We start from the raw sequence: 24,454 nt of genomic DNA, 5'->3' as shown, positions 1-24,454 counted from the left end.
CCTGCGAGCCACAACTACTGAGCCCACGTGCCACAACTACTGAAGCCTGTGCGCCTAGAGCACGGGCTCCGCAACAAGAGAAGCCATCGCAATGAGAAGCCCACGCACCGCAACGAGAAGCCCACGCACCACAACGAAGACTAGCCCCAGCTTGCTGCAACCAGAGAAAGCTCACGCGCAGCAACGAAGACCCAACGCAGCCAAAAGTAAATAAATAAAGCCCAGCAAAAAATATGTGGAAAAAAATAGTTTCAAAATAAAATAAAAGAGACAAAAGAGTGCTATGAACTCAGTGCAATGTGTGGGCCTTGTCTGGATCCTGATTGGAGCAACTGAAGTATAAAAAACAAAGAAAAATCAATTACGGGAAAACTGAGGAAGTGTGTATGTGTACTTGATATCTGATGAAGATAAATACTTGGCTGTGTGTTTCTTATCTTTTAGAGATACACACAAAAGCATAATATATATGGATGGAAGTTTATCCTGTCTGGGATTTGCTTCAAAATACATAGGCCATGAGTTGATAATTGTTGAAACTGGACAATAGGTATGGGGGAAATCCTTATATTATTCTGTTTTTATACATGTTTGAAATTTTTCTTAAACCCACACATAAAGCACGGACTTTAACCTCCCCCTCTGAGAGGGCACCTGTCTGTGAACTTGCCAAATAAAGTATGTGGCCCCTTCTCCAACGTGAGCAGCCATCTTCTTTTAGAAAACAAAGCATTTGAACAAAGGGCCCTTTTGTATGATGCAGATTTTATTTCTGAAATCCCTCCAAGCTGGGGCAGGCCAGGGCCTGCGTTGGCAGCACTTCCCCGCCGTCTGCCCCTTTCTCCCCCTCTGACTTGAGCAGAGGAGGTGAGACAGTGATGAGTCCCGAAAGCACCCACAACAACCGAGGGGATTTTCTATGCTTCGCACATTAAAAAAAATACCATTGATTTTCAGCTTTAATTTCAAACTCTGGAGGACCAATAGTGCTCCCGTGGCTCCAGGCTTCTCAGTAAACGTCCTGGTAACCTGCATCCACAGAGGAACGTGGGCAGGGTGTCAGCGTAAGTCGCTCAGCGACTTATGGCTCTGAACCCTGGGGCTCCTAGACCACTAGAAGCTGGGGTGTCCAAACCTCTCTGCAAGGAAGGCCTATTTTCATTACTTTCCCTGAAAGATCCTGTGTTTTGAAAGACTGCCTGCCACGTGAGTTTAACTTCCCCACTGTGGCCGGAGTTCATGTCAGTGCCGACAGAGCTTTTGATAAGGACAAGAGGGCCAGTGTTTTAACACTGAAAACGTGTCATTTTAGTCAGTTCTGATGTCTGTTTAGCCTGTGTAGCTTTTTCTAGCACAAAAATGATTTTCTTTTAAAAAGTTTAAAAAATAACTCAAGGGCTAGTATGACTGTCATCCTCACTCACATGTTACCCACCCTTTGGTTCAAAAGATTTAAGAATATTATGTCTTGTGATTATAAAACATATAATATATAAAATACATTTTCACTGTTAAAAAGCTTAAAAAGAAAGTGTTATGAAAAAATTTAGCTATAATTCCACAATACAAAGACACAGCAAAACATAAGATTATTTCCTTCCAGCTTTGTTTCTAAATATTTATAAAACATAAATGGGACCATACTGTAGTGTGTCCTGTTTTTATTTCATTTTCTCAAAATATTAACAAAATCCTTTAATATATGATTTTAATATTCTTAGGTATTTCAGGAGTTCATGATTTGGGGTTATAAATAATCACATATAATCCTATGATAAACATCCTTGAATATGAAACTTTTCCCAGTCATTTTCTTAACACAGTAATGGGAGGGCTGCCTAGTGAAGAACATGAACCTTAAAGAAGTCTTTGGATGTATATTATAAGATACTGAGGTTGAAACAAATTCCATACCCACCAACACTCTAAAGGCGCCAATCCATTCTACTCTCTGTAGCACTGGTATTGTCTTTTTATTCTTTGATACTTTGGTAGGCAAAAAATTGTATTTATTGTTTTAACTCTTGCCTTAGCACTGCTAAGACTTTATAACTACTTCGGCTGAATCTCGCCCCTTTTATTTAGCAGGACTCCGCTTCTATGAGCCGCACACTCAAGTCTCTAGTGTTTCTTTCTTGTGTGCATTTTTATGAGCTGTTTGCATGCAAATGACTTTAACCTTTTGCTGTGGCTGCAGCAGATTTATTTTCCTGATTTGTCTTACAATGTTGTACATGATTTTTATTTAGTCAGGTACACTGGCCTTTTCTTTTGCAACTTCTTCTATTGCTTTGTGCCTAGAAAGTCTTCCTCCCTCAGAGGAACTCCTAGGGTTTCACTGTCTTTGGACCCTCAGCTCGGACCACTACTCCAGCAGACTTACTAATGTGAGAAAGAGTCAGGGGAAGGGCTGACCAGAAGGAAGCCTGTTTGTTCTCTGCCAAGGAATGGGGCACTTGCCAAGTTAGATTTTTATCTTTATGATGAGGAAAATGTGTCTAAAACACCTGGTAAGAGCAGTGTGAAAAGGCACATTACTCACAACTGAGGCCTCCCGACAGTGCCAGTCACGGTTTTTTATTGGGGGGGGGAGGGGAACGTGTGTGCGCTGGGGTGTTTTGTTGGAGGAAAGTGCAGACAGGCTGCAGGACTGCTAAGAACAGGTTCAGGGACCGACATTTCCACGTGCTCAGAAAAGAAGCCAGTGACAAAGTAGGAACTACAATTTCTATTACATCTTTTATGAGAGAGTAATGGGTAAGATTAACAATTAAAACAAAATCCCCACACATTATCTGGCATGCTATTTTTCCTCAGCTGTATATTTAATTTCCTGTACGCAAAGAGCCATCATCCTGGTAACTGACTTAGCAACCTCTACGAATAGAGACGGGCAGAGGACAGGATGGCTGGAACAATTTACTTCTCAGGTACTAACGTGGAGATGCTAAATTAAGAATCTCATAGGGAACAGTTTCATTATTTCCTTCCTAGAACTTTTGAGAAAATGACCTCGAAACTATGAGGGCGTGTAGAGTCATATTCTAATCCCTCAAGATCAGGACAATAAGCAAGTTCTCCGAGCAAGTAGGAGCTTTCTCCTGCCTGTTCAAAGAAAAGCAGGAAATGCACTCTAAAGGACCTTCTGGGTTTGGTGGTTCACACAAATTTTTATTGGACTTAGTTCGATTTAACAAGCGATTATGTACTGGTTGGGACACTTCTGGCTCTACAAGAAAGAAACACATCTTCTGTATTGGAAAGAACTCTAGTGGCTGAATTTAACTCCTTTCATATGCCGAAGAAGAAATGGTAATCCAGAGAAGCTGAAGGACTTGTCCAAGTTCAAACAGCACGTTAGCAGACTAACAGAACCGGGAGGAAAACATCAAAGTAAGCGAAATGTCTTACCTCCTAGTGCCAGATTCTTTCCTCTACATCACCGGCTCACCTGCTACTTACAGAATATATATCTGTTATCTTCTCTGTCAGCTTATGGTAATAACACGGAGGTATAGAAACAAAACACTAGTAGTTAATATTCCCCCGCAATCTCACTTTATTAAAGGTTTAGTGTTTATCCTGTATACATACCGTTTGTTTACGCTCAGGCAAACACACATATGTAGGAGGTTTTGCTTCCTTCTTTTCCCCCACTCAGCGTGCACAATTAATCTTACGTGTATCTGACTCAATGCTTTTAACAGTTTCGTGACATTCCATGGTACAGCTGTGCTATAATTCAGTCAAGCATTAATCCCCCTTTACTTGGCGTTCAGGCTGTATTCATTCTTTTCTGTACATTAGCAATTTATAGTAAACGTCCTTATGCATATGTCTTTCCTCATATGTGCTTATTTCTGTACTGACACGCTGTTTCTACAGTACAGATTCCCGGAGGTGGGACACACAGGGTGTGCTCATTTTAAACTCCAGTGACTACCTTGTTCTGATCTGTGGTTCCAGACCTCCTAGTGGAGCATCTTTTAAGTGCACAGTGTTCCCTCACGCGTCCTCCTCTGTGTGCTACCTGTGCACCTCCCGTGCCGCCTTCTGTGGGGTCACTGCTCTTTTTCTTGTTGATACATATGGGTTCTTTTTACAGTAGAAATGTTAACCTTTTGTCATACATATTGAGTATATTTTCTCCCAGTCCCCGTCTCTTGACTTTACGTCTTTTGCCATCAATTTAAAAAAAACAAAAACCCCCAAAAAACTGATGCAGTCAAGTAACCTTGAAGAGTTCTAGGTTTCTCTGTTTTAGTTAAAAAACAGGAGTAGAGAGAAGGGAGGTTGCTCTCTCATGGACACAGAATCTCAGTTTTGTAAGATGAGAAGAGTTCTGGATACGGGTTGTACAACCGTGTGAATGTATTTAACACCGCTGATCTGTACACTTAAAACGGAGAAGATGGTAAATTTTATGTTATGTATATTTTACCACAGTTAAAAATAGAAAAAAAGGCTCCCACCCAGAAGTTAATCAAATAATTTTCGTATAATTTCTTCTAATATTTTCATGATTTTTCACTTAGCCCTTCAATCTTTTTAAAAAAATTTCCTTTTGTATTTTTTCCATTTATCTTGTGTTGATTACATATCTCTGTATATAACAAGCGATACAGATCACATTTTGTCATCTCCCAGGAATTAACAGAACAGTATCCCTTTAAAAACAACAATAACAAAAAGTAGTATCTCTGGGTGGTGCAATTATGGATGACTCATTTATTTATTTTTTGCTTCTCTGTATTTCTAAAACTTCTACAGATATGTACTACTTATGCGATTAAAAAATGAGATAAATCATCATTCTACTTAAATCTATCAATGAAAGGCTTAATTATCAATTAACACCTTAGCACACATGAGTCCACAGTCAGATAAGAGCAAAAATAGGAAGTGATAAAAACAAGATACCACCCCATATACACAGAGTAATTTATAACCTATGAAATGCTATTACATACAGTATCTAGGATCCTGGGACAGTGAAATGGAAATGACGTAACATTTGAGCACAGATTACATGCCAGCTGCAATGTCAGGCATCTTACATGCGTGATGTCATTGGGCCTCCACAATAACCAGTGTGATAAGACATTAGCGTCCTCATTTCAGAGGCGGAAGCATCGGCTCAGACAAGTGGACACCCTGCCCAGGCTCACAACCAGCCAGTCACTGGCTGGGCTGGGATCTGAACCCAGGTCTGTCTGCTGACATGACAGCCTCCGTGCACAGCACTCACGTGTGCCGAGAGCCGTTCTGAGCCTTTCACTTGCTCTTCACGACAACCTTCAAGGGAGGAGCTATGATGGCCCCCATTTTACAGATGAGGCAACTGACACAGAGAGGCTGAGTTTCCTGCCGAACACCTGGCAAGTGGTAAATGGGGACCTGCACCCAACCCACAGTCTGGCTTGAGTCCAGGCCCTTGACCACTGCATGCCATTGCCTCTGACCACCCTGGACTCCTCTGCAGTTCACCACGCTGCTGCTTCCCCTTCCTCTTCACGTGGAGAAGGGCAGAGGTGGGGGAAGCAGACCACTTACTCACTACATGGCATTTGAGATATTTCTAATTCACAGGCTCCAAATATACTGAAATAACAGTGGTAACTTATGTCGCATAATACTTGACAATTTATGAAGTGCTTTCACACACTTTATCTCATGTAATCCTCCAAAGAGTTATGTGAAATAGAAGGGAAGATATCCTTGGTTTATAGGAAAGAAAGCTCCGGGTGGTAAAGGGACTTGTACAAATTGACACAATTAATACAAGATGCCAGCTTACCTAGACGCGCCCTTGTCCTGGGTCCCTGCATCTGACTGCGCAGCTCAGGCCTCAGATGAAACTTCTTTGCTTCATCAACGAGGTCCCTGCACTGTAAACTACAGCGGATGAAAGGCTGAAATACAGCAGGTAGGAGAGTGAGCTGCAGGACCACCTCTAATAAAAGCATAAATGGCACATATAAAGAATTAAATTCTTAACACAGAAAACCAGTTTCCAAAGCCCTGTGGTTCCAGGAGGGCTGCTGGTAATAATTATGCTATGGGCTTCCGGAATGATTAAAAAAAGATTTTTTGAATAGACGTTACGTGATTCAAAGGTATGTGTGGGGTATGTGAGTGGACTATTAAGGAAGAAATTACAAACAGGAGGCAAAGAATTTGAGATGTGACACTAAGCATAGGCATCTTTTCTAATGCAAACGACTGCAAAGCTGTGTCTATAATTAACTTCCAAAGAGACCAGGGTTGGGCTAGAAGCAGGCGCCTGTCTGGGCCTCACCTACACATTACAAATCAGCGGCCCCCAGGGTAGCGTCCAGGTAATGTGCATGGTGAAGGTCAGAAAACGCACCACCGAGATCTCAGGCTGGAGAAACACTTATAAACAAACACGATATGATCCAAGTTGATATTATTGGGTTGACCAAAAAGTTCGTTCGGTTTTCTCCTAAGCTGGCTCTAGTAGCACTTAGCTGACTTTAACTTCATTTGAAACAATATTTTTAGATTGTATTGTGACAGCTGTCATAGCGTGCATTAAAAAACACTTATCAAAATTGGTGAATTTTTCTGTAGCCATTTTAATACCGAAGATGGAAGAAAAAAAGCAACATTCTTGGCATATCATACTTTATTATTTCAAGAAAGGTTAAAAACGCAACTGAAACGCAGAAAAAGATTTGTGTAGTGTATGGAGAAGGTGCTGTCACTAATCAAATGTGTCAAAAGTGGCTTGCGAAGTTTCGTGCTGGAGATTTCTCACTGGACGATGCTCCACAGTCTGGGAGACCAGTTGATAGTGATCAAATCGAGACATTCATTGAGAAAATCAACGTTATACCACGCGGGAGGTAGCCGACGTACTGAAAATATCCAAGTCAAGCATTGAAAATCATTTGCACCAGCCTGGTTACGTGAATTGCTTTGATGTCTGGGCTCAGTATTAAGTGGAAAAAAACCTTCTTGACCGTATTACCGCAAGCGATTCTCTACTGAAAGGTAACAAAAATGTTCCGTTTTTAAATTGTGACGGATGATGAAAAGTGGATAGTGTACAACAATGTGGAACGGAAGAGATCGTGGGGCAAGCGAAATGAAGCACCAGCCAACCACACCAAAGGCCGGTCTTCATCCAAAGAAGGTGATGTTGTGTATATGGTGGGATTGGAAGGGAGTCCTCTATGATGAGCTCCTTCCGGAAAACGAAATTAATTTCAACAAGTACTGCTCCCAATTAGACCAACTGAAAGCAGCACTCGACGAAAAGCATCCAGAATTAGTCAACAGAAAACACATAATCTTCCATCAGGATAACGCAAGACTGCATGTTTCTTTGATGACCAGGCAAAAACTGTTACAGTTTGGCTGGGAAGTTCTGATTCACCTGCCAGACATTGTACCTTCGGATCTCCACTTATTTTGGTCTTTACAAAATTCTCTTAATGGAAAAAATTCCAATTCCCTGGAATACTGTAAAATGCATCTGGAACAGTTCTTTGCTCAAAAATATAAAAAGTTTTGGGAAGATGGAATTATGAAGTTGCCTGAAAAACGGCAGAAGGTAGTGGAACAAAACTGTGAATATGTCTTTCAATAAAGTTCTTGGTGAAAATGAAAAATGTGTCTTTTATTTTTACTTAAAAACTGAAGGAAGCTTTTGGCCAACCCAATAAATGCATCAAACTCCTTTCATGCTGGCCTCACCAGAAGTCAAAAATAGAGACTAGGTGAGCAAAGCATCTTTTCCAAGGCAATTTGGAAAAATTTCTGTTTAACAGAGAAGGGGACAAAATTTATCATCCGATGTTGCTTATGCAAAACACTGAGGAGCACGTAAAATGAAAAGACAACAAAGCACAAAATTAAATTAAGCCATAGACTTTCATTTCTGCCAGGAGACTGACCGGCCAAGTGACCGCCTGCAGACTCCCCGCCCCAGGCCCCCCAGGACATGCTTCCCAGGATGCTCGTGCCTCCTCTGAGGTGTCCAGTTCTGAGTTCACGACATGAAGCTACAAGAGACGCCCACCGCCCTGGGTCCTGTGTGGCTCACCTCGGCATCTATGACATCCGTGATGTACCTGGGCGTCAGCAGGGGCATACGGACGTACTGCAGCAGGTCCGGCAGAGACTCTTCCCGCCCCTCCCTGGCGTGCTTCACCCAGTTGATGACGGCCTCGAAGACCGGCTCTTCAGAATCCACCTGCGAGTGCGTGACCACATGGTGGGGCTGCTCTGTAACCTCGCTTCCCTTTCCTTCCTGCCCCATTCCCGCCACCGTTATTTCCCATCTCCCAGAAATAAGTAGGCTCTTGGGAAAACAATCATTTCAGACACAACTTGCTGATATCATGAAGAGAGTTATAGTCAGATTCGGTGGAAAAAACCTAAGAGAGAGAGTACCTAATAGACCATCAGTCACAAATCGGCTTTTAATTCAGAATTTTCCCCATTCCTGAATTTTTTTCTGGTCATTTCTGAAACTTCAGCAGGGGAAGGGGGAATCTGCTGCCCTACTTGAAACTGGCTCTTTGTTTTAAAAAGAAAATTTTATTTTTATTTTTGGCTGTGTTGGGTCTTTGTTGCTGCACGCGGGCTTTCTCTAGTTGTGGCGAGCGGGGGGCTAGGCTTCGTTGCGGTGCGTGGGCTTCTCATCGCGGTGGCTTCTCTTGTTGTGGAGCATGGGCTCTAGGCACACGGGCTTCAGTTGCTGTGGCACGCGGGCTCAGCAGTTGTGGCTCGCGGCATCTAGAGCGCAGGCTCAGTAGTGGCACACGGGCTTAGTTGCTCCGCGGCATGTGGGATCTTCCCGGACCAGAGCTCGAACCTGTGCCCCCTGCATTGGCAGGCAGATTCTTAACCACTGCGCCACCAGGGAAGCCCCCGAGACTGGCTCCTAAAATAACTTATATTCATAGGTGTTGTCTAAGGACCTCCGTGCTCACTCTCGGACCCTTCAGCCAAGGCTGTGAGCAGGAACTTCCCTTACGGCATCGTAAAGAGTGCAGGGTCTGCAAAACACTGTCAATTAGTATTTGAGCAACTACTCTGTATTAGTCACCATGCTATTTGAGATGACACATATAATTAATCATTTGGGGAACTTAGGTCTAAGCTACATAGGACAGACTGGATAAGACACACCCTAGAAAACCTACATTACGTCCCTGGACAAGCACAAGGTACAGTAACACCTAGTACCTCCGCGAGACTGACACCTGAGGACTAGGCCTGTGTCCCTCCATCAGCCCCTGGAGTGTGTCTGTTCTGAGATAACCTTCAGAGTGTGACAGTGCCCAGACAAAGACATCACTCTGTGGACTTCTCTCAAGAGCTGAAAATACAGAAAATGTTTCAGAATGTTCATTCATTTGATGGATTTACCAAACACCTACTAGTGTCAGGAATTGTGGAGGGTAATTATACAATGGTGAACAAATCAGACATGAACCTTCCTCTTAAGTGGGGAGACAATTGTTAAATCAGAAAAACGAACAATCCCATTCTGTCATTATGTACCACATAGGAAAAGTACAGGGGCTATGAGACAGAATAACACGAGATTTCTTCATTTAGGCTGATGGGACAGGGAATGCCTCCCTGCAGGAGCAATAGGTTTAAACCTGATGGAAGAGTAGCAGTTAGCCTCGGGGCAGACAGAAAGCACTTGGAAAAGCCCTACAACTGCACCGTCCAACACAGTAGCCATGAGCCACATGTGCTATTTACATCTACATTAATTAAAATGAAGTTAAATTAAAAATTCAGCTTCGGGAATTCCCTGGCGGTCCAGTGGTTAGGACTCTACGCTTCCATTGCAGGGAGCACAGGTTCGATCCCTGGCCGGGCAACTACGATCCCGAAAGCCGTGTGGTGTGGCTAAAAAACCCCCCAAAACCCCCAAAGTCTGTCCTTAATAGCAATGAACGTGGCAAAAAAAAAAAAAATTCAGCTTCTTAGTCACACTGGCCACATTTCAAGCTAGTGGCCAGTGAACTGGACAGCACAGACACAGGTCCTTTCCACCTTCACAGAACTTTCTATTGGACAGCTTGGGAAACGACAGAGGCTGGTGTGGCAGAATGAATGAGGGAGGGGACGAAAAAGGTCAAGCTGGAGAAGTAAACAGAGCATCAGGAGACTGGATTTCACTCTAAACCGTTACCAGGCTTCAAGTAGGCCAGTGTTGGGCCACACTGATGTCTGGTAAAGATTACTCCGAGAGCCACGGGAGGGCGGTTTAGAAGGGCTAAGAGCTGGGAGGCCAGTTAGAGGCTACTCTGGTCCATCAGGCAAAAGGTGATGATGCTTAGACTACGACAGTGATGACAGAATCTGTGTAAGCAAATTTATGGGAGGTCAAACTAACCCAGCCTACTCACGGTTTACATGCAGGTGAGGGTGCAGAAGGGTGGTCATGATTTTTTAGATAAACTTTGGTTAAAGGCAAGGATGACAGGCTAATAGTTCTGAACAGCTGCATGCTAGACTCTGACACATTCTAGGTTTAAATTAGATATATCCATTTAAAATGGGTTTTTCAATCATGAGTAGAGATCCTTGATCTTACTGAGGACAGAATAAACTAGAATTGCAGAGAAACAGCTAAACTGGGAAGAAAAAACCCCCAATACTAATGCTTCACTATGGAGAAAATAGTCTCCATAATAAATTTTCCCAGAGACTTCGTTTATGTATCAGGCACTGACATTCTTATTTAACGTTCAGAACAGCCCTACGTAGTAAGTACGACTGTTATCTACATTTTATGGGAGAGGGATCTGAAGGTCAGCGGTTAGGGGACACGCGTCACACAGCCAAGCCCAAACCCCAGCGTGACCCTGAAGCCGTGCTGTTTTAAACAACGTGACATGCTGCCTCCATTGTTTCAAGTACTATTGTTTTACATGGTCCAGAGGAAGCGTTAGCCCCAGGGCCAGACATCTGGTTCCTGCTTCTGGCTGGTATATGAAAGAGAAAAAATGTCATTTGCTGAAAAAAAGCAAAGGCCAGTCTCGCTGGACACTTAAGGAAGACCGTACAAAAGAGCTCATCCCGGCTTCTGCAGAGGTCAGTTGTTTGCCCTCCCTGTTCCATCCGGTTTTATCCCCCAGTCTCCACTGTTCTAAAATAAATGGTTGCTGTGACTACTTCCAGATCTGGTCAAATAGAAACACAGCTCACAGCTCCGTGGTGAAGAGAACAGACTGTGGATGCAGATGGGCGGCACAAGTCCTGCCCCTCCCAGCTGTGTGAGGGTGGTGACTAATCACAGCGCCAGTTTCCTCCTCTGAAAAATGGACCCAGTTCTGAGAATTGAACAAGATTTACAAATGCCGGACTTCCCCGGCAGTCCAGCGGTTAAGATTCTGTGCTCCCAACGTAGGGGCCCGGGTTCGATCCCTGGTCAGGGAACTAGATAGAGCCTGCATGCCGCAACTAAGCCCCGGTGCAGCCAAATAAATAAGTAAACGTTTAAAGTCGTTTCTCATTATTATCTCAGAATGAGAGAGGAAAAAAAAAAAAATAACTCTTCGCCTCCTTAGAGAATCGAATGTCTCCTCACTGGGGAAAACAAACCCAACAGGTGGACTCCTCCCCAGCACTTGGCTCTGCTAGGTGTCTTCCAGAAGCTCCTAACCAGAGGGCTGGAGCCCTGGAGAGGAATGCCTGGCTGCCGCGACACGCACAGCCCCCGCTGCACTCACTGCAGCTCCCAGCCTAACGACAGATCCACACGCAGCACCCCACCCCCCACCCCTGCTCTGCTCAGCGGAGGACGAAGGCTCGCTCCCTGCTGGGCCACGTCCCTGGGCGCTTCGCACACGGAGGCGGGACCCTATCGCTTCAACGCCCGGTCTGCAGGGCCCTCTCCTCCCACGGGCGCTGATGAGCTGCCTCTGGCTCACCATCTCCAACCTGCTGCCCCGTCCTTTCTGACCCGCTCCCTTTACGATCCCGTTTAAATCCAGAAGGTTTTCTTCTTTCTTCTATGGAATTTCCTCGCCTTGAACAGGCTCATTATTCTCCTGACACTCAGTCATCATTTTTGTCTTCCTGTTTGTCGCCACTACTACACTGTGAATTCTCTGGAAACAAGACTGTCTCTTACGCACTCTTGGCTCCCCAGCACCTGGCATGGCGACGGCTATACAGGAAGATATTCTTGGTAAATGTTTTAAAATGCTTATTCCATACTGTTTAATAGTGATTCTTAACCGCTGGGATCACAAATTTCATTGAGGGAGGTAGCGAACTCCCTTCCGTAAATAGGCAAATACGTTTGGCATGCAATTTCAGGGACATTTAATGAAACCTCAGAGCTTAATATGGGCCCTGCTACAGAAGTACAACAACTCCGCCTTGCTTTCTGGTCTTCTGGCCCAGTCCTGACAAGAGCTAATGCCAAGCCAAGTCTGTACCTGGATCTCATCACACTTGATGAGCTTTTCCACCTCTCCTTGACTGAGAAGAATGAATTCTTCATGCTGCACCACTTCAGGAAAATGCTTCTGGCTAAAAACCTCAGCTGCTTGCATCAGATCAACACAGTTGTGAGTTTCCGCAAAGTCCCTGATACCCAGGCAGTTAGAAGGGTCCAGCTGGCTTTCCAAGAACTCACAGCAGGCTTGCTTCACGCCTAGAACAGACAAAAACGGTGAGTCCTTGAGGACACTCGGCCAGGTGGATGGGCCTATATTCTTGGATCACAACATCACGTTGTATCAGAGGAACCCTGGCTCAACACCTAAGAATCAGGTTAGAAATTTTATGCTTTGGAAATTCAAATCCTATTTTTGTCTTATGTGCTGTGTGGCCTTCTGCAAGGACTTTACAAATGTCTGCTGCTGCATTAGAATAAGTACGGCAAGACGAATTGCTTCTGTGGACACCGCCACAATTAAACAAACATGCCTACAAAACTCCTGGGAATCAAGCTATAAAATCAGCTTAATTTAGCACAGTGTACCTAATTTCTACTCCACATGAAAACTTACTAAAAGACTCCGGTGAAGGAAAAATAGGAGATACGGATAACAATCTCACATCTGTCTAACTGAAAAGCTCAGAGTATAAAATTAATGTTGGAGCTGTGCACTAATGCAAAAACTTCACACTGTTTCAATCATGTATCAAAAACTGAAAATAACAGAAACAGAACTGGAGGTTAGGACAGACAGGTTGGGAACTGGAAGGGGGATCATCTCTAATCCTGTGAAAACTTTACACTTTCATTTTTGTGTGTCAATTTAATTTTTTTTTTTTTTTTTTCTGTACGCGGGCCTCTTACTGTTGTGGCCTCTCCCGTGTGGAGCACAGGCTCAGCGGCCATGGCTCATGAGCCCAGCCGCTCTGCGGCATGTGGGATCTTCCCGGACCGGGGCACGAACCCGTGTCCCCTGCATCGGCAGGCAGACTCTCAACCACCGCACCACCAGGGAAGTCCCAATTTAAATTTTTAATAGATAATTTAAATGATTCAACAAACTAAAGGTACAGAAGGGTTTATATGAATAGTCCCCCTAGCCTCCCTACCCACCTGGCCATCTAGTTCCCTTCCACGGAGGCAACGACGCGTATCAGTTTTCTGTGTTTCCCTGCAGGACTGTTGTGCACATACATGGAAGGAAAGCCATCTATTATCCCCTCCTCCCCTTTTTTAAAAACAAAAAGTAAATGCTCTCTCCCAAAGAGCCAAAGACTCACATTTGGAGGCTACTCTATACCGCAATTGAAATCTCAACTTCTGTGCCATGGGCAGTAAACATGAGGCCCACAGTCTGTCTCCTTAATTTTCACGATTAAGTTTACATCACGAATTTTAAACATCTCCAGGGTCACTGTGGCACGAACAACTTAGCATCTGTACCTTTCAGCTGAAGCAGGCAGGCTGCAGGGAGCAGTTCCTGGACATTCTCCACCGTCACGTGCACGGTCTCTGTGTACACAAAGTCCAACAGGATTTCCATGGTCGAGGCAGTTAAACCCTGGATATCTACATACGGCTTCCCCTTCTCTGAAAGCTGAAAGTTCAAAGGGTATGAAATCATGGTGGTTATAATTCCACAAGATTAAGGCAGAGTCTCATATACAAAAGCTGGAAAGGACATTAACAATATTAACTGAATATAAGGAGGAACCCTGGCTCAACGCCTAAGAATCAGATTAGAAATTTTATGCTTTGGGAATTCAAATCCTATTTTTGTCTATGTGCTGAAAGATCTAAAAAAAAAGATCGACTATTTTGTTTGATTTGTACAAAGCAAACACGGCATATATTTGTAGCTTTTCAAATAGGGGGGAGCTATGTGTAACCCAAGAAGATACAGAGATGACACCTTCCTGGAATATTAATTTTACTTGTGAATAATTTTAAATGCTGCTTTCATATTAAAACAAATACAGACGTAACACCAGATAGAACCAAAAGTTGCCATGAGCATGCCACTAGTGTCCATGAGCTTCTGAGATGAAATACAAACTTCGCTCAGATTTCATGCTTGTAGATGCCCCAGGAGTTGCAGCTCCAGACCCTCCAGGATGAGCCAGCACTGTCCTATCTGTCCCTAGACAACACGCAGGTCATCTTGAGAGGGCTTCTGCTGTGCCACTGAAGACAACAGGATTGTCTGATACTTTTTCAAATACTGGGTTGACTCTCTTTTGGGATTACCGAATTACTGGTGGTACATTTAGTCTAGACTATATCCTTGGAGTTATGAGTATAGTTGAGGCCAGATAATCATAGAAAATGGTTTAGCTAAGGGTAGAAATCTTCAGTTTTACAGGATAGTAAACTATCTGAAAACTGATTACCTTACAAAAATTTTATTAGATTGTAATCTTAGTTTAGAGATTCCAATTACTTACAAAATTCCAGGGCACGTCCATTATGAACTAAATGTCTTTATCATCAGCCCAGAATAATAATCAGAAAGTATTCCCTACCAAAGCCAAGAACAAAATAAATCCCTAACAATACAAAAAGTCACCAGTACATTATTTTGGAAAAACATTTTGCTAACATTTAACACAGTATTTACAAACAGAAACATGAGTACATTTATGTCAGGAATTTCTTAGTCAATAAACTATATTCCCATTAGCCAAATAGCTTAACTATATAAATGAGATCACTATGTAATAACTTAGAGTAACTGTAGTATTTCGCATTAATATTTGCTTTACAACTTTTCAGGGTGCCTCTCATTTACTATTATTTCATCTGATTCTCACAGCAACCTGGTAAGGCAGTTAGGTCCGATATTACTGCCCTTTAAGACATAAAGGATCTAAGGTTCAGAGAAGTTATGTGACTTAACCAAGGCCTCAACTAATAAGCGACAGATCAGAGCCAGGCCTCCTGCCTCACCCTGTGCTCTTTCAGTTGCACCACATTTAAGGAACAATTTAGGGATGGAAGAGAACGAAGAAGCCATCAAGTTCAATCACCCTGTTCTACAGACAACCCAGTGAGGTTAGATGGTCACCAGGGTTCACACAGAATTACTAAGAGAACTGAACCTAAAATCCAGGTCTCTCCCACCTCCTAGAGAAATGAAAATAAAAACAAAAATAAACAAATGGAACCTAATGAAACTTAAAAGCTTTTGCACAGCAAAGGAAACTACAAACAAGACAAAAAGACAACCCTCAGAATGGGAGAAAATATTTGCAAATGAAGCAACTGACAGAGGATTAACCTCCAAAATTTACAAGCAGCTCATGCAGCTCAATATCAAAAAAGCAAACAACACAATCCAAAAATGGGCAGAAGACCTAAGTAGACATTTCTCCAAAGAAGATATACAGATTGCCAACAAACACATGAAAGGATGCTCAACATCATTAGTCACTAGAGAAATGCAAATCAAAGCTACAATGAGGGGCTTCCCTGGTGGCGCAGTGGTTGAGAGTCTGCCTGCTGATGCAGGGGATGCGGGTTCATGCCCCGGTCCGGGAGGATCCCACATGCTGCGGAGCAGCTGGGCCCGTGAGCCATGGCCACTGGGCCTGCGCGTCCGGAGCCTGTGCTCCGCAACGGGAGAGGCCACAACAGTGAGAGGCCTGCGTACCGCAAAAACAAACAAAAAACAAAAAACAAAAACAAGCTACAATGAGGTATCACCTCACACCAGTCAGAATGGCCATCATCAAAAAATCTACAAACAATAAATGCTGGAGAGGGTGTGGAGAAAAGTGAACCCTCTTGCACTGTTGGTGGGAATGTAAATTGATACAGTCACTATGGAGAACGGTACGAAGGTTCCTTAAAAAACTACAAATAGAACTACCATAAGACCCAGCAATCCTACTACTGGGCATATACCCTGAGAAAACCATAATTCCAAAAGAGTCACGTACCACAATGTTCATTGCAGCTCTATTTACAATAGCCAGGAGATGGAAACAACCTAAGTGTCCATCAACAGATGAATGGATAAAGAAGATGTGGCACATATATACAATGGAATATTACTCAGTCATAAAAAGAAACGAAATTGAGTTACTTGTAGTGAGGTGGATGGCCCTAGAGTCTGTCATACAGAGTGAAGTAAGTCAGAAAGATGAAAACAAATACTGTATGTTAACACATATATATGGAATCTAAAAAAAAAAAAAAAAAAAAAAGATTCTGAAGAACCTAGGGGCAGGATAGGAAGACTCAGATGTAGAGAATGGACTTGAGGACACGGGGAGGGGGAAGGGTAAGCTGGGACGAAGTGAGAGAGTGCCATGGACATATATACACTGCCAAATGTAAAACAGATAGCTAGTGGGAAGCAGCTGCATAGCACAGGGAGATCAGCTCTGTGCTCTGTGACCTCCTAGAGGGGTGGGAGGGAGGGGATATGGGGATATATGTATATGTATAGCTGTTTTTCAGCTATACATACGTATAGCTGTGATTCACTTTGTTATACAGCAGAAACTAACACACCACTGTAAAGCAATTATACTCCAATAAAGATGTTAAAGAAAAAAATCCAGGTCTCTGGAACCACTCCTTTAAACAACTTAAATGCAAGGGTATGCAGAACAGTATGGAGGTTCTTAAAAAACTAAACATAGAGTTATTGCACTCCTGGGCATGTAACCGGAAAAGATGGAAACTTTAATTTGAAAAGACACATGCACCCCAATGTTCATAGCAGCACTATTTACAATAACCAAGACATGTAAGAAACCTAAGTGTCCATCAACAGATGAAAGGATAAAGAAGATGTGGTGTGTATACATATATTGTGTGTGTGTATATATGTATACACACACACACACAATGGAATATTACTCAGCCATAAAACAGTAATAAAAACAATTGTGCCATTTGCAGCAACATGGATGGGCCTAAAGATTATCATAGTAAGTGAGGTAAATCAGACAGAGAAAGACAAATACCATATGACATTACTTCTGTATGGAGTCTTAAAAAGTGATACAAATGAACTTATTTACAAAACAGAAATAGACTCACAGACACAGGAAACAAATTTATGGTTACCAAAGTTGGGGGGAGGGAAAATTAGCAGTTTGGGATTAACAGATACACACTACTATATATAAAATAGGTAAACAACAAGGACCTACTCTATAGCACAGGGAACTATATTCAATATCTTGCAATAACTATAATGCAATAGAATCTGAAAAAGAATATACAACACACATGTATAATTGAATTACTTTGCCGTACACGTGAAACTAACACAATGTTGTAAATCAACTATACTTCAATTAAAAAAAAAAAAAAACCTCAAGGGGATAGGAGGATGAGTGAAACAGATGAGGGAGATTAAGAGGTACAAACTTCCAATTACAAAATAAATGAGTCACACAGATGACATGTACAGCATGAGGAATAAAGTGAATAATACTTTAAACCCTGGATATCTACATACGGCTTCCCCTTCTGTCACCTTTGAACAGTGACAGATGGTAACTAGATTTGTTGCGGCGATCATTTTATATTGTATAGAAATAATGAATTACTATGTTGTGCACCTCAAACATAGTGTTGTAGGTTAATTATACTTCAGTTGAAAAAGACAAGACCATTTGACACTTTCTTGCCTGATGTCAGTTTTTAAAGAAAGACTATAAAATAATCACTGGTGAGAAAAAAAAATAAAAGAGAGTTCTTTTACAGAACTCCACACTAATTCCTGAATGTGCAGAGAAAGAGTGAAGACAGGATGCACAACATGTAGTGAGCAGCCAGCAGTCCGAGTCCTCAGTGCTTCCTGCTGGCAGCCATGACATTTGCCCAGTTAAATAAATATCACCACTTCTGGTGCTCCTTGGGGTACCGTACAGGACAGGGTCTGTAATGTCGCCCTGCACAGGGTCACTTTAAAATTAGCCTGGGGCTTCCCTGGTGGCGCAGTGGTTAAGAATCCGCCTGCCAATGCAGGGGACACGGGTTCGAACCCTGGTCTGGGAAGATCCCACATGCCGCGGAGCAACTAAGTCCGTGCGCCACAGCTACTGAGCCTGTGCTCTAGCGCCCACGAGCCACAACTACTGAGTCTGCGCTCTAGAGCCCGCAAGCCACAACTATTGAGCCCAAGTGCTGCAACTACTGAAGCTCACGCACCTAGAGCCCGTGCTCTGTGACAAGAGAAGTCACTGCAATGAGAAGCCCGCACACCGCAATGAAGAGTAGCCGCTGCTCGCTGCAACTAGAGAAAGCCCGCGTGCAGCAACTAAGACCCAACTCAGCCAAAAATAAATAAATAAATAAATATTAAAAGAAAAAAATTAGCCTGGGTCTGCTGGGGCGACGTGTCAGGCTTCCGCATTCTCCCTACCAGCCATGTGACTGAGCGCTGGTTCAGCAGCACACACGACTCTGGCTTTACAACTAGAACAGCAAAATCAGAATCAAGCTAAGTTAATTTAGGATTAAATCCCCTCTACCATTTACAAGCTATAAGGCATTTAGCACCTGAGACCTTATTTCTTCATTTGCAAAATGAGATGGTAACAACCACCCCTGGGGTGGGTGGGAGGCGACAATCACCTAACACAGCATCTGCCCGTAAAAGGCAGTTACTGACATTCTCATGACACGATCTCTCCCACTCAGGTCAGCAGCAACACCTGCACTGATAAAACCCTGGTGGTTGAGAGGATTTTTTAAAAAGTGTTACTGTAATGAAATATGTCAGCCATACATATAAGTAGAGATAAATGATATAATCAAGTGGTGTACTCGCCATTCAAGCTTAAAAAGAAATGAAGACAATTTATTTAAAATTAAAAAATCAGACTTGAGATATTGGGAGCTGAGGTCTGCAGTGGTCCCCTCTGCTCAGCTGAGTCCCTCACGATTCACCAAGCAGCCTCCTTCACATCTTAGCTGTCTGGCCAGGCAATTACTAAGGCAGTCTTTTTCCTAGTACTCTGAGAGCACTACCTCTTTTCTTGCCAAGCCAACCTGTTTCTAATTCCCTTGTTAAAGGCTTGTGCTCCAGAGCCAGCATATTTTTCTAGGTGATACTTCAAACACCCACAGAGTCAGGCACTAAGCCCTCTCCCTCTCATTTGCAATTACTCTAAAGCCTTCACTGGTAGAATGAAGACGGATTTTCTCCACATATTGTTAGAAGGAATGGGATGAGGACTGAGGCTCACTCCTCTTTCCTTCCCCCCTCCCTCTTCCCCAGTATTCACTTTAAAATATTAAACTTTAGAAGAAGGAAAACAAATTTAAAAAACAGTAAGTAGCGCTTCCCTGGTGGCGCAGTGGTTGAGAATCTGCCTGCCGATGCAGGGGACGCGGGTTCGAGCCCTGGTCTGGGAGGATCCCACATGCCGCGGAGCAACTAGGCCCGTGAGCCACAACTACTGAGCCTGCGCATCTGGAACCTGTGCTCCACAACAAGAGAGGCCGCGATAGTGAGAGGCCCGCACACCGCGATGAAGAGTGGCCCCCGCTTACCACAACTGGAGAGAGCCCTCGCACAGAAACGAAGACCCAACACAGCCAAAAATAAATAAATAAATAAATTTAAATTAAAAAGGCAGTAAGTAAAATCCAATAGTTGGTATTTGTTTTACTACATGCTAGACATTGTTCTAAGCACGTCATGTGTAATTTTCTCAAGTAATTGTAACAGTAACCGTATGCTATTGTGTATTACTATTATCCCTCATTCAGAGATGAGAAAACTAAGTGGCAGATCTTATCCAGAGTTGGCCCATTTAACACCATACTATAGAAATTCACTATTACATCAGACTTCTACTCTTTTATTCAGTGAAATGAGACAACTGTGAAGTGACATGTGTGAGGTTCCACTTGTGAGGAGATGACTCATCACTTACCTCACTGGTGAACATGGCACAGAAGTAATCGCTGCAGGCAGCCAACACAATCCGATGGGCAGGGAAGTCTTTCTGTTCCACTCTCAGTGTCACATCACAGAGGGTATTGCTCTTCCTGAGGGAGTTCATGGAATTGAGGATGGATTTAGCATGAGTATTTGTCATTATGTCTTTGGGGGCCATAATGCCTCCCATCAGGCAATATGGAGAGAGAATGAAAGGGATCCTTGGATTCTGCAGGTACAAGAGAGAAAAAAAGAAAAAAAACAATGAGCATATTTGAAGGACTGGAGAAACTAAATATATTCAATTAGCTTTACAAATTAAGGAGGCTCCATCAGACTCAAACATCCACAAGTAGGAAGCACTCCTATTCCTGGTATTACCAACACAATCTAGCCACTAATTATCCCGAGTAAAAATGATCTCTTCTTCCTCTGAATTCCATTATCATCGAGTGTCCAAACCACTTGACATTTATTGTAATCAGTATGCAACTGTACTGTAAGTAGAAAGAGACTATACATTTCCTGCCTATCTTCACAAGGCTGCTGTCTCACATGATAAAGTGAGAAGATAAAATTTCTTAACAGTGTGACATCGCTATTTTTAATATAACCCTAACCCTTAAGTAGATTAAGTAGGTAAATATTTAGAGGGTGGGGACCCTGTTTTATATATTTTTTTCTCTCCTAGCAAGTGTATAATAAATGGTTAGTAATAGAACACAAGAAAAGAAAAACTGCATATTCAACCTAGGGCAATAAAGGCCAGTATCAGTAAAAATAAACTTTTTTCTAAAGAAGCACACAAATAATTATTTATGATGACTTCCAACTATATCTGGATTTCTTCTTAAAGTGAAACTTCAAATGAGGACCCAATACCTATACTGAATAATGGAAACCATGCAAGCTTATTTATGAACTTTCTCTTAAGCTACTGAAGCTCTTCTATAGAAGGGTCTCCCTACTCTATTTGTAAACATCAATCAGCATTAACAAATCAATATTTGCAGTAATTCTTCTATACTGAGAGAGAGAGACTTACTAGGATAGAAACCTATCAAAATTCTACTACTAATTTTACGGCCATAGCCAGTCACTTGTAAAGTTCACCTGTATGCATCAATTAAATGAACTCAGTAATATCAACAGGTTACATATAAAAAAGAATCAATGTAAGAAGTACTTTCGTGGTTGTTGACAGGCTTTAGTCACACTATTTTTTTGTTGTTGTTGTTTATTTGCTTCCAGGACAATTTCTGGGGAATGAAATGGGGTGGTTATTAAGAGAGTCTGTCTTATGTGGAATCCAAAACTTTCTGAAAGGATCCAAGAAAATAAAATCAATCTATGGTTTTCAAGAGTCCACAACTCACAACCATAATTTCATATGAATAGGAAAAACGAGATCCTAAATTCTCATCTACTCCTGTTTATACTTAGCGTATTATTCTTCTCTGAGCGCTCCAACCACTCCGCAAGACCCATTTTACAGAAAAGGTGATTCATCAAAGCATAAGATGATTTTCAAAAAGATTTTCCTTAAGTCAACTTAGTTTCAACTCTGGAGATGTGAGAAAGGTCTGCACAGACCCCCCCCCCTCCCCCCTTTACGGTGAAGACCTTCTCGGGGGGTTACGACCTGGCTCGGCCTGTCAAACCAACGCTACCCCAACGCGGCTTGGTCTCCCTCCCGGGGTTCTCGACCTCCGCCCTCCGCCCAGAGGTGACCTGGCCCAGGGCTCCCGCCAGCCTCCCGGTGGAGCGGCTGCGCCGCGGAAGCCTTGGGCGGCGTCGAATTGCGGAGGGGCCGCCTTCCCGGCGGGCGAGGAGCGATGCTGTCCTACCCGACAGCCTGCAGGCGGAGGTCGGGGCGCTGCACGCCAGTAGACTCCTCCTCGCCCGGAGGGGACGACGGTGGGAGGAGCGGGAGGGAAGGGCCTCGGCCACCGCCCCCGGGCCACTCACCTGCGCTCCGGCCCGTGGGCTGGGCGCGGGGCGAGCGGGCGGCCCGGGAAGAACCCAAGCGCCGCCGCCCCGACCCGGAGGCTCCAGCGCGGTCCCGGCGGCCGCGCGCGGTGATGACGTCACGCCCGTCCTGTCACGTGACTGGCCACGTCACGTGACCCGCGGGTGTGCATTGCCGGCTTCTGCGAGTCTGGAGAAAGCAGCGAGGAGGGTTTGGGTGACTGGGGGCGGGGAACTGGGGGCGGAGGGGGGTTCGGGCGCGAGGGCCTGGGTGCAGCCCCAGCCAGGTGACCGGCTGAGACGATGTTCCCCAGGGCCGCGAGGCGCGGCGGACTGAGAGGATTCCAGAGCTTTCTAAGCTTAAGGGGCTGACTGCAGGGCGTGTTTTACCTGACAGGTATTCAGGAGCCCTCTTACATCGAGAAAACCCACGGAGGCTTCCAATTTCTTCACTTCCATTGTCCACAATGGCCTTTTCGGGCCGACCATCGCTGTGGTGAGAATCCTCTGAGTCCTTCGACCATGGACTTCAGCGTTCTCTGCATCCCAGTCGGGCCTGTCATCACCACTGGGTGGTTCTCCTCTGCTTCTGCACTCCGAGACAGTTAAGTGGAAGGAACTGGCGGTCTCTAGAAGCTGCACACTGCGAGGGAGATTGCGAAGGATCTTCTTAGAAGTCCCGGGAGTCCTCATCTCCCTATTCCGCTTCTGCTGCCTTTCACAGCTCTTGGATGCAGAGCTTCTGATTGATTTCGGCGCACTTATCTCAGTAGCTCAGAAGGGAATGAGGTTCCTTGATTCAGTTCATGTGAAGGTCCAAACCAGTTGTGTTTGTACTGTTTTCCTCTGTGGGGCCTTTGATTCTTTAGGGATAATAAAACTATAGCCAAGTGGGTAGCAGTCTAATTTTACGTAGTGTTTCCATCTCTCATATCGTATCTCTGATCTAAAATTCTCTGATTTACATATTGTGAGTGCAGGATTGGTACAAGTTTTATGGGGGGCATTTTGGAAAAGTTCACCAAAATGTGATGAATGCAGATATCCTTTAACAGCGATTTTAATAAATCTATCCTGTGTATACATTCACACACATGTAAAATGATGTGTGTGCAAGGTTGTTTGTAGATTGTATTGAAAACAAGTTTAACGCCCATCAGTAGGGGACTGGTTCAGTAACGTATAGTACATCCATACAGTTCAGTACCATGAAGTTGAGAAAAGTGTGCATACTTTGCTATTAGTTGTGTAAAAGGGTTGGGGAAATATAAATAGTCGTACTTGCCTGTATATGTATAAAAATTGCATTTGGAATAATACAAAATAGAGTAGTAACATTAGTTTCTTTGGAGAGAGGAACTGGTTGGTTGGGAGACAGGGCGGGAGGGAGATTTTTTCCTCTGTATATTTTTATGCCTTTTGAATTTTGCATCACGTGAATTAAAAATATGTATAATTTAAATAAAAATAATACCTTGTTTTCTGGTTGCAGAATAGCACCCAGATGCTTTAATGATATTGCCTAATTCCTGGCTGCTAAACTGAGTTTTTCCAAATATGAGAGGGAACGTAATAAAAGAGGCTTTGTTTAGAATATGCGCACTCCTTTTCCTGAGAGTAAAAGATGGAGAAACTGCTAGCAAGAAAGCCAGCACACTGTGGGAACTAGTTCAGGCTTCTGTTTTCTTCAAGGGTACAGCCCTAGCATGTTCTGAGTGCTTAAGTTGTGGGAACACAGTCCTCAAGTGAGAATATTTCGAGTCGTTTGGACATCTGACTCAGTACGCTACAGCCCAGAGTGATTCTGAGTTTCTTAAGTCCGTTGTTGGAGGGCTGTGTCTGCATGAGGTGAGTCAAATCACCCAGGTTCCACACATTGCCCTGCCTTTTTGTTTGGACTCCAGGGATGACTCTGGGTGTTTACAGCTACTGAAGGGTTTCAGTAAGGGAAAACGGGGATGTGCTGTGGAACTCTAGATCAGGTACGTAGAATATAGGTCAAATCTCTAAACCAGCTAGGCAGAGTGCATTGCATTTTTGTGCCACCAGAGTATGGCAGAAATGAGAATGTGCCTCTTAATTACTGAATGTAATCACAGCAGGGGCCCAGCTGCTGCTTTGAAATTCATCATGAA

At 43.5% G+C, this 24,454-nt stretch overlaps 1 protein-coding gene across 2 annotated transcripts in view; it reads right to left on the bottom strand.

Moving 5' to 3' along the window:
* KLHL12 (kelch like family member 12) overlaps positions 1-22,778 on the bottom strand; it is a 28,579-nt gene extending 5,801 nt beyond the window's left edge. The window contains exons 1-6 of one of the 2 annotated variants that reach the window (XM_030844381.2): positions 22,714-22,778; positions 20,347-20,590; positions 13,889-14,042; positions 12,441-12,658; positions 8,072-8,221; positions 5,798-5,912 (exon numbers count right to left, since the gene is read on the bottom strand). In XM_030844381.2, the coding sequence (XP_030700241.1) occupies positions 5,798-5,912; positions 8,072-8,221; positions 12,441-12,658; positions 13,889-14,042; positions 20,347-20,590; positions 22,714-22,778 (946 nt within the window). Of the gene's footprint in view, positions 1-5,797; positions 5,913-8,071; positions 8,222-12,440; positions 12,659-13,888; positions 14,043-20,346; positions 20,591-22,319; positions 22,429-22,713 lie in introns of those variants that run through there. The other variant, XM_030844376.2, reaches the window with a different exon arrangement.
* Between the last annotated feature and the right edge of the window lie 1,676 nt (positions 22,779-24,454).

Source organism: Globicephala melas, chromosome 1 (genome assembly GCF_963455315.2).
Source record: "Globicephala melas chromosome 1, mGloMel1.2, whole genome shotgun sequence".
Lineage (NCBI taxonomy): Eukaryota > Metazoa > Chordata > Mammalia > Artiodactyla > Delphinidae > Globicephala > Globicephala melas.
Note: the sequence above shows the minus strand (reverse complement) of the source record. Positions and strands in the feature narration are given on the sequence as shown.